Source organism: Quercus lobata, chromosome 4, assembly GCF_001633185.2.
Source record: "Quercus lobata isolate SW786 chromosome 4, ValleyOak3.0 Primary Assembly, whole genome shotgun sequence".
NCBI classification, from domain to species: domain Eukaryota; kingdom Viridiplantae; phylum Streptophyta; class Magnoliopsida; order Fagales; family Fagaceae; genus Quercus; species Quercus lobata.
The window spans coordinates 72,215,722-72,227,221 of NC_044907.1; the positions used below are offsets into that span (position 1 = coordinate 72,215,722).

Below are 11,500 nucleotides of genomic sequence, written 5' to 3' on the forward strand. Positions count from 1 at the left end.
AAGTATGATTTGTTAAAAAAAAAAAAAAAAAACTTTTAGCGAAAAAAACATTTCGTTGCTAAGTGTTTTCCTCACTAAAAATACTATTCAATGACGAAAATATTTCGTCGACAAAAACACTTTAATTTATTAAATCATATTTAGTGACGAACAATTTCGTCACTAAAACTATTTTCGGGTACGTATAGTAACGAAAATGTTTGTCACTAAAACTATTTTTAAGAAAATCTAGGCACATATAGAAATTTTAATCACTAAAACCAATTCTTACAAAATTCTGCTACAGTTAGCAACAAAATATTTTATCACTAAGATAATTTTTTGTTGCTATATTTGTGATGGAAAAATTCGTCGCTGAAACTTACTTTTTGTTTTTATTTTTTTCATGGCTTTGATAATTAACATGTAATCTATCATTACATTATTAAAACCTCACATTTGAATAACACATTTATTTCAACGTCACATTTATAAAAAAACGATCCATACATTCCACAAGTAAAAAATAAAACAAGTATCCAATTCAAACTCCTTCCATACAATAATTTTTTGCAACACATACAATAACAAAAGATGTTTTATAAATATACAAAAAGTGTAGCATAATATCATTAGAACCAATAGAAAATGTCCTCATATGTCTTCAAGTAATGCCAAAAGTAAATCCCCTAAAAGCCACCAATAAGAAATCTACACAAAAAAAAAAAAAAAAAAAAATACTACATTAACATTGTAAAGTAAAAACATTAGCTATGTTATAAGAAACATTTCTAACAATGCATTAAGAGTAGCCACATCAATGAATTAAAATCACAACTCCTAATGTATAAGTTGTAGAAAGCAAATATAAATTTTCAAGTGTAATATAATACAATTAGTTTCAAATAATGCATTAAAAAAAGTAGTCACACCATGTAGTGCAGGTCAATTGCTAAAATAAAGTACTAAACAATAAGTGTTTTAACTTGAAGATGAACCACTTCCATAGGTAAGAGCGTCATCATAACCCTTACTCGTTAAAAAGTTAATAATATTCTTTTGGACCTCTTCTTGCTTAGCTCATGCCTCTTGGTCCCTAGCTTGCACCTCTTGGTCCCTAGCTCTTACCTCTTTGAGCTCAATTATCTCACTTTCTAGACAATGGATATATTCCACCGAGGAACTAGATGAGATGGTGGTTACTAGAGAAGAGGAAGGTCTCATGCCAAGTCCTTTTACAATACTAGACTTCTTCTCAAAAACCAAGTTTGAGATCTCCTCTTGCACTTGGATAATAGTTTCCTATCATTTGAAAGAGAGAAAGAAACAAACAATCACAACATTAATACTACATATGTTATAGGTTTACAAACATGATAGGGATGGAATGATACACATGCATAAGAAACACTCCCAATATGAATTTAAACCACCTTATAAGACCATGCAAGCCACCCACTTGCTCCAACACTACAACCCACCACAAAACCAATTATCAACATCACAATATATAATGCTATAAGTATTGAAAACAATTAAATAATCTCTATCACATATAACTCAACAATATCCATTCACAATTCCAAAAAATATAAAAGAAAAAAACACACTCCCAATATGAATTTAAACCACCTTATAACTCCATGCAAACCACCTGCTTGCTCCCACATAACAACCCACCACAAAACCAATTATCAATATCACAATATATAATGCTACAAGTATTGAAAACAATTAAATAATATCCATCACATATAACTCAACAATATCCATTCACAATTTCCAAAAATATAAAAAAAAAACACACCCAATATGAATTTAAACCACCTTATAACTCCATGCAAGCCACCCGCTTGCTCCAACACAACAACCCACCACATAACCAATTATCAACATCACCATATATAATGCTTATAAGTATTAAAAACAATTAAATAATATCCATCACTTATAAATCAACAATATCCATTCACAATTCAAAAAAAAAAAAAAAAAAAAAAAAAAAAAAAAACACTCCCAATATGAATTTAAACCACCTTCTAACTCCATGCAAGCCACCCACTGGCTCCAACACGACAACCCACCACATAACCAATTATCAACATCACCATAAATAATGCTTACAAGTATTAAAAACAATTAAATAATAGCCATCACTTCTAAATCAACAATATCCATTCACAATTCAAAAAAAAAAAAAAAAAAAAACACTCCCAATATGAATTTAAACCAACTTATAACTCCATACAAACCACCCGCTTGCTCCAACACAACAACCCACCACAAAACCAATTATCAACATCACAATATATAATGCTACAAGTATTGAAAACAATTAAATAATTTCTATCACATATAACTCAACAATATCCATTCACAATTCCAAAAAATATAAAAGAAAAAAACACACTCCCAATATGAATTTAAACCACCTTATAACTCCATGCAAGCCACCTGCTTGCTCCCACATAACAACCCACCACAGAACCAATTATCAACATCACAATATATAATGCTACAAGTATTGAAAACAATTAAATAATATCCATCACATATAACTCAATAATATCCATTCACAATTTCCAAAAATATAAAAAAAAAAACACACCCAATATGAATTTAAACTACCTTATAACTCCATGCAAGCCACCCGCTTGCTCCAACATAACAACCCACCACATAACCAATTATCAACATCACCATATATAATGCTTACAAGTATTAAAAACAATTAAATAATATCCATCACTTATAAATCAACAATATCCATTCACAATTCAATAAAAAAAAATAAAAAAAAAAAAAAAAAACACTCCTAATATGAATTTAAACCACCTTATAACTTCATGCAAGCCACCCGCTGGCTCCAACACAACAACCCACCACATAACCAATTATCAACATCACCATATATAATGCTTACAAGTATTAAAAACAATTAAATAATAGCCATCACTTATAAATCAACAATATCCATTCACAATTCAATAAAAAAAATTAAAAAAAAAAAAAACACTCCCAATATGAATTTAAACCAACTTATAACTCCATACAAACCACCCGCTTGCTCCAACACAACAACCCACCACATAACCAATCATCAACATTGCATGTATAGAGTTTTTTAAGTATTGAAACAAATTTTACTTACTACGCTGAAGCTAAGCATACACCTTTAAGAAAAAAAATCCAAAGTTATCACAAACAATTAGTATTTAACCTTCAAAAGAAAAGTCTAATATAAACCCACCACAATACCAATCATCAACATCACAATATAAACCACCTTATAATATGAATTTCACTTTTCATAATATGCATGATAACAATGTGATTTATTCAAAAATCTCATTAACAAGATTAGAAAAAAGCTGAATTAAATGTACAGTAAATATTCTTATAGCTTAAATTATTTCAATAATATTGCTTTTGTTTAAAATTAACTAATTAAGTATTTGTAATTTTGTATAACAGATAAGTGAGATAACCCATCAAAGCAATATTAGCCACTCTATCCTAATCATAATAGCTGGATAATTTTCAAGATTGCTATTGACTTATTAGTTGTCATTTTAGGCGTACCATATGCATCAAACACTCCTAATTAGTATTTACTTTTGATCAATCAACTCTTTATTTGTGAGTGTTCAAGATTTTTGGAGCACTTGATTAATCTTTTGAATGTGTATAGTCTCTATCCAATCAAATGATTGATTACTCTATATTGAATAAAGGTTGCAAATTTAGATAACTAGCTTGATGGGATTTTTAAGACCAAAATATGGGTGTACTACACCTCTATTATACATTACTCCTATAATCATATAACTTTACATCTATTAATCATAAATTCTTGATTATATATATATAAATATATATATATATATATTTATATTTATAGAAGTTTTGGCATTATTACACAAATGGTTTGTCCACTACACCTACCTAATGCACACTACTTAGAATTCTTAGCTTGAACTTAATAGATGTGATGTATGGACAATACCAATTCCTTAAATCTTAAGACATATGTTTGCTTTTTACCTAACAAAGTTGAAAGATTCACTCTTTAAACCTAACAATAGGCAAGGTACAATGTATCATATAGCATATTAGAAAAAGTAAAATAAAATAAAAGATGCAAATTGTCATGCGTCATACTCTTTTTCTAAAACTTCTATATAAAGTGAATTTAGCATTATGAAAAACTCCAAAGGGTTGGTGTACATGTGTTCAAGACTCATGATCAACAAGGTTAGTTTAAGTCTCTTAATCAAAATGCCTTGGGATCAATTAAAAGAAATTCATTCTTATAATTATGTTTTTGAGATAATCCTTATAATAATTTAGTGTGTATGAAATGTAGATTATATTTATGAGCAATGAACACTTCTATTAAAAAAAAGCATTATAAAATTCACATAAAAAAAAAAAAAAAAAAAAAAAAGAAGCTATGAAAACACTCCCAATAATATGAATTTAAACCACCTTATAACTTCATGCAAGCCACTTGCTTGCTCCAACACAACAACCCACCACAAAAACAATAATCAACATCACGATATACAATGCTTACAGGTATTAAAAACAATTAAATAGTATACATCAGATATAAATCAACAATATTCATTCACAATTCAAAAAAAAAAAAAAATAAATAAATAAACTCCCAATATGAATTTAAACCACCTTATAACTCCATGCAAGCCACCCGCTTGCTCCAACACAACAACCCACCACTAAAATAATAATCAACATCACGATATATAATGCTTACAAGTATTAAAAACAATTAAATAGTATCCATCACATATAAATCAACAATATTCAATATTCATTCAAAATTCCAAAAAATAAGGTACTTCCAATATAAATTTAAATCATCTTATAACACCATACAAGCAACCCACTTGCTCCAATACAATAACCCACCCCAAAACCAATCATCAACATCACAATTTTAGAGTTTTTTAAGTATTTGAACAAACTTTACTTACTATGCTCAAGCCAAGTGTACACCTTTAAGAAATAGATAACAAATAGATAACAAGTCAGTAGCTTCACAAAAAATTAGACTTTGAGCATTTTGACTTGGCTTGAGCATTTTGACAAACTTGGAGCATAGTAAGTCAAAATGCTCAAGCCAAGTCAAAAACACACCCCCCTTTTTCAACAAGTCAGTAGCTTCAAAAAAAAAAAAAACAAAAAAAAAAACTCCTAAAATTACACACACCTAAAAGTCTGTTTCAACAAATGATAAAAAATCTTAAAATTATAATGCTCAGTAATTTCACCACAAAAAAAAAAAAATAATAAATAAATACCTGACCAAGAATAGTTAGAAACAAAGAATCCCCAAGAGAAAACCACTCTTTATCATCATCCAAACCTAACAAAACAAACAATAGAGAACTTAAATTTACAAAATTTAACAAACGCACTCTAAAATCATACAAAAACCAAATACAAGTAACTAACAAAAAACCCATTACAAGAAACTAAATACAATAAATTCATACTTATACTTACAAATCTTAAAATTACTCATAACCCATATCATTTAAACAAATCCAAACCAAATAATAATAATAATAATAAATAAATAAATAAATAAATAAAAACTTACATTGTTTAAATTTGTGGAAGGAGACGGTAAGGGAAGGGGGGAGATAGAGGGAAGGAAGAGGGGATGTAATGGAGGAAAAGGGGGAGGGAAAGGGGAAAGAATGGAGGGGTGGTGGTGGAGGAGAGAGGGAGGGATGAAGGAAGGGTGAAGGGTTAGCGGCGGCGAGTTGGTGGTGGGCTGGGTAAGGGAGGCCCTTAGCTGGGTTGGTGGGCTGAGTGAGGGAAAGAGATGGGTTTATGGGAATGAAAGAAAAGAAAAGAAAAGAGTGAGTTAATCGATACAATTTGGCATTTTAGTGACGACTTCAATTTTGTCATTATTGGCAGGCTGTAGCAACAAAATTGGATTTGTCACTGATAACCTTACAAAAAATGCAATATACCTTTCAACGATGACTTCTTTTCGTTGCTATTTCTCACATTCAGCGACGAAATCGGTTTTGTCACTAACAATGTGACCAACAACACCTTTAGCGACCAAAGTTTTTGTCGCAAGAAACTTAAACTTTTAGGAATGAATTTGTTCGTCGTTATAGATGAATTTAGTTTCACGCCTATGATTTCATTTGGCGCCGTTAATTTAGCACAATAAATAGCGACGAAATCTAATTTTCGTCGCTGAATGTTACTAATTTTTTTTAATAAATAGTGACAAAATATAAATTTTTGTAACTATATGGTACCTTTTTGTGGCGAAAAAATTTTTGTCACTAAAATTCGTCACTGAAAATACATTTTGTTGTAGTGGTGCCAAATGATACTTTATGTTAAAGCCATATTTATTAATAAATATTCTAAGGAAACCTTGGAACCCTTTTACAAAAGCTTCGGCTAGGCACCAAAAAAACTATATTGATGGTTTAGTTGACGAATAGGGGAGGTGGCAGGAGGACGAGTTGAAGATTGAGGAAGTGGCTGTGGCCTATTTTGACAAACTTTTTACTTCAAGCAAGTCAGATGACTTTTCTGAAATCTTACAAGTAGTCCAACCAAAAGTTACAAATGCTATGAATGTTGAGCTGACTCGAGCTTACACGGCACAGGAAGTTAGATTGGCCCTGAAGCAGATATCCCCTTGAAAGCCCTTGGACCCGACAGTATGCCCCCGCTTTTTTTCCAACATTTTTGGAATAGTTGTGGTGAAGTTGTAACAAGCACAATGCTGGACTTTCTCAATCATGGTATGTCTCCTCCAAATTTTAATGAGACTCATATTGTGCTTATTCCAAAAATTAATGAACCGAAACATGTTTTTGACTATAGGCTGATTAGCCTTTGTAATGTAGCTTATAAGATATCTTCTAAAGCAATAGCAAACAAACTGAAAATTTTTCTCCCATCCATCATCAGTGATACCCAAAGTGCCTTTGTGCATGAAAGGTTAATCACGGATAATATCCTGGTAGCTTTTGAGACTATGCATCATATTAGCCGGAAAAAAACGGGTAAAGCGGGTGAGATGGCCATTAAACTTGATATGAGTAAGGCCTATGATAGGGTGGAGTGGGTTTTTTTGGAGAAAATTATGGAGAAATTGGGTTTTGATATTAAATTGAGGGAGTTGATCATGCTATGTATTACTACTGTAACTTATGCTATCAAGATCAATGGTTGCCCTAAAGGTCGCATTATTCCATCCAGGGGTATCCGACAAGGAGACCCCCTATCACCTTACTTATTTCTATTATGTGCAGAAGGGTTATCAGCTTTGATTAAAACTTCAGTGTGTAATGGCAGCATGGAGGGGATTGCTATTTGTCGTGGGGGTCCTAAGCTTTCCCATCTATTTTTTGCTGATGATAGCCTCATTTTCTGCAAAGCAACTATTGCAGAATGTGACTCATTGCAAAGAGTTTTGGGGGTCTATGAGCATGCATCGGGTCAGCAGCTAAATAGAGCAAAAACATCTCTATTTTTTAGCAGTAACACCCTTAAGGAGATCTAGGAAGAGATCAAAGGAAGATTTGGTGCCCAAGTAATTAAGCAGCATGAGAAATATCTTGGCTTGCCGTCCCTTATGGGCAAAAACAAGCATAGCACTTTTAATGGTATAAAGGAGAAGCTTGGCAGGAAATTTTTTGGATGGAAAGAGAAGATGTTGTCCAAAGCCAGAAAAGAAATCTTGATTAAAGCAGTGGCATTAGCTATACCAATCTATACTATGAGCTGTTTTAAACTGCCAGATAATCTTTGTGATGAGTTGACAGCTATGATAAGAAAGTTTGGGTGGGGCCAAGTGAAAGACAAAAACTGAATCCCTTGGTTGAGTTGGGACAAAATGTGTGAACCAAAATCAAATGGAGGTATGGGTTTCAAGAACCTTAAACTTTTTAATTTGGCTTTGTTGGCGAAACAAGGGTGGAGACTCCAAGTAGGCCATGACTCTTTAGTTTATAGAGTGTTGAAGGCGAAATACTTCCCAAGATGTGAATTTATCCATGCTTCACTTGGTAATAATCCATCATACTCGTGGCGAAGTATTATGGCAGCTCAATAACTTGTTGAAGAAGGCTTGAAGTGAAGGGTTGGAAATGGGGCAAGCATTCGAGTATGGGAGGACAGATGGCTGCCTACTCCTCCAACACATAAAATTAATACCCCTCGGCTTTTCCTACATGCAGATACTAGGGTGGCGGAACTGCTAGATGGTGCAAAGGGGGAATGGCGGACTAAGGTAATTGACACTGTGTTCCTACCACATGAGGCTGAAATTATTAAAAGCATACCTATTAGTGCCCGTCTACCACCTGACAAACTTATTTGGTCCGAAACATCGAATGGATTATTTACGGTGCGGAGTGCTTATAAACTGGCTGTGAACATGCTATCCCATCCTAATAAAGGCTCTTCGTCGGATGCTAGTAATTTGAGATGTTTTTGGAGAAGGATATGGAGCATCCTTGTACCTCACAAAATCCGCCATTTTACATGGCATGCCTGCCATAACGCCTTGCCGATGAAGGACAACCTGTTGCGCCGTAAAATAGTCCAGGATGGTTTATGTGAAGAATGTAAGGAGGCGCCGAAGTCGGTGTACCATGTTCTATGGGATTGTGAAAAGCGAAGGAGGCAAGGGAGTGCTCCAAGATGGTGTTTTCAGCATCTGGAGGTACATTTTTGTCCTTCCTAGACATAATGTGGAAACTGGTAATGCATGAGGATGTGGGTGAGGAGCACGTGGCTCAGGTGGTAACGACGACATGGGCATTATGGCACAACCATAATGAGGTCCGGTGTGGTGGAGCAAGAAAGACAGGGAGGCAGATCTTCAGTTGGGCGTCAGAATATCCGAGGGAGTACAGAGGGGCGATTCTGCACGGTGTACGGTGTACGGTGGACTCCTCCACGGGATGGCCTTTTCAAGATCAACGTTGACGGCGCAGTTTTCTTGAACCAGAAAGCAGTGGGTGTTGGGGTAGTAATCGGCGACAATGAGGGCAGACTTGAAGCAGCTTTAAGCAAGAAAATTCCGTTACCTTTAGGCACAGCAGAGGTGGAAGCAAAAGCTTTCGAGGTAGGCCTGCTTTTTGCAAAGGACGTTGGCGTTCGCGATGTTGTTCTGGAAGGTGATTCTAAAATTGTTTATAATGCTCTTTGTAACTATTCCTGGGCCCCATCTTCAATAGCTGCTGTGACTCACGGGATTCAGGACATGAGTGAAGAGTTTAGAAGTGTTGACTATTCTCATGTGCGGAGACAAGGAAACATGCCGGCCCATATTTTAGCTAAATATGCATCTAGCATAAATGATTATGTTGCGTGGATTGAAGAGGATCCTTGCTGTATTATGCAAGCTCTTATCCATGATGTAAACTCCTTTTCGTAGTTGCATTAAAAGTATATCTATCTTTCGCATCACAAAAAAAAAAAAAAAAAAAAAAAATTATTTACTTGTCTTAATTTAATTCTCGGAATGGAGTGAGGTTTTAATATTTAAAACTATACACACACGGTACAATTCACTTTAGCGTGAGTTAATTACATTTTATACAGTGCTTAATTTGTCCCCACACACACATATTTACAAAAAATATTTGTATATGCCAAATAAAAATAGACGCACAAAATGATTTAACATTTAGAAGACACAACAAACTGTCTTTGTTATTCGTGATCCAATACATGCCCATTCAATTTAAAGCTCAGCAGGCACATATCAAAGTGTCTTACAAGTTCTATGACACAAATGAAACAAACCTAAACTAGTTTTTGAAAGTAAACAAAACTTAAACTTAAACATTACAAATATTCATTTGTGTGTAATATTCATTTGTGAGGTAGTTAAAGTCCATCAATTTCTTTTATTGAGATATCAATTTGTAAGTATTATGTAGAAAAACTTGTAATGCCTTTTGAATTTTCTTTTTTATTTATAGTTATTGCTTTTTAGTATTGTTCTCTCTTTTCTAGTACATTAGTCTATAAAGTAGTATGACTATGACCCATAATTGTCAAAATGTGTATCATATCGTGAATCAATTTTTAATTTTTATATATCATGTTTTGTAAGATACACAAATACCTAATAAATAAAAAATAAAAAAATAGAGATCTACACATATAATCTATATATTCATTATAAATTTGAAATATATTCAACTAATAATTAATTTAATTATCAATTGTGTAACAATATTTAACAAAACTAACTAAATAAATCAAATTAACATATGTATAACATGCACATTCAAATTGATCAAATTCCAAAGTGATAATTAATACATGACATATGAGTCAATATAATCATTTCTTTCATCATATCCATCATCTTACATAATTAACTCCATTGAAGTTAATATTATCCACATGATCATCATCTAACAAATTTATTTTTTCATTGACATTTTCTTTATCATCATCAACATCTCTTCTTGTAATATTATTTTAATATTTTTCTTTATAATTCTTCTTGACATTCTAGCTTATTACAATAATAATAAAATAAAATAAAAATTAATTCTTCTGGACTTATTAAAAAAATTAATTTTATTGTCATTTAAAAACAGTTGTAGTTACAAAGCAAATATGAAAGTGAAGTTTCAAGTGGCTAAACCAAATTTTGTAAGGAAAAGAGAGAGAAAAAAAAAAAAAAAAAAAAACTTTTGGACATATTATTTTATTAGGCTCTATTAAGTAGCCCAATAATTTTGTGTTAAAAACTGAAAGTTCAAAAACATGTATAAACACCTTTGAACGTTTAGACCCCCAAATTACAACTTAACCAATTCAAGCAATATGTCAAACAACTAGTGTGCGGAAACCTAACATAAGCTATAATATGGAATTGGTAAAAACTATTTAAGCCAAAATAAAACACAATCCACAACAGATAATAAAAAGGCAAAGATAGAGAGGAAGGAAGATGCAAACACAAAGACAACACGCGATGTGTTATTGAAGAGGAAACCAAAGCCCTCGGCGTAAAATCTCTCCGCCGCCCTCTAAGTGGTAAACAATCCACTAGAAAATACAGTTGGGATACATGGACAACAATAGACCCTCCAAGCCTAATCTACCCAATGCACCTAAGCCCTCCAAGCTTCTTGCTCCAACGAGGTTGCGCCGAACCTTTTTCTTTTCTAACTTCCCGAATTCCGCTACTAGACCGTAGCATCAACCAATGAAGATATGTTCCTTCCTAACTGCTTCCTAGAAATCCAAACAGCTCTCTCACAGTAATGATAATGGTGAGAACCAGGTTTGGTATAATGTCTCTCAAGGATTTGACAATGGAGAGGAAGAGAGTTGAGGAATTTGAAGAGACTCTAATGTATAGATTGTGGGTGAATCAATCTTGTTTTTCTTTAGGGTTTATCTCTCAAAATTCTCTCTGGAATCTCTCTTACAATCGTGGGTAAAAGGGGTATTTATACTGGAGTGTGAGAGGAAAGTGAAA

The 11,500-nt window shown here is 33.0% G+C and overlaps 1 protein-coding gene across 1 annotated transcript; it reads left to right on the forward strand.

Moving 5' to 3' along the window:
- Positions 1–8,827: 8,827 nt before the first annotated feature.
- LOC115985746 lies at positions 8,828–9,430 on the forward strand. The gene has a single exon (XM_031108648.1). The coding sequence runs from the start codon at positions 8,828–8,830 to the stop codon at positions 9,428–9,430; it is 603 nt and encodes a 200-aa protein (XP_030964508.1).
- Positions 9,431–11,500: the final 2,070 nt, after the last annotated feature.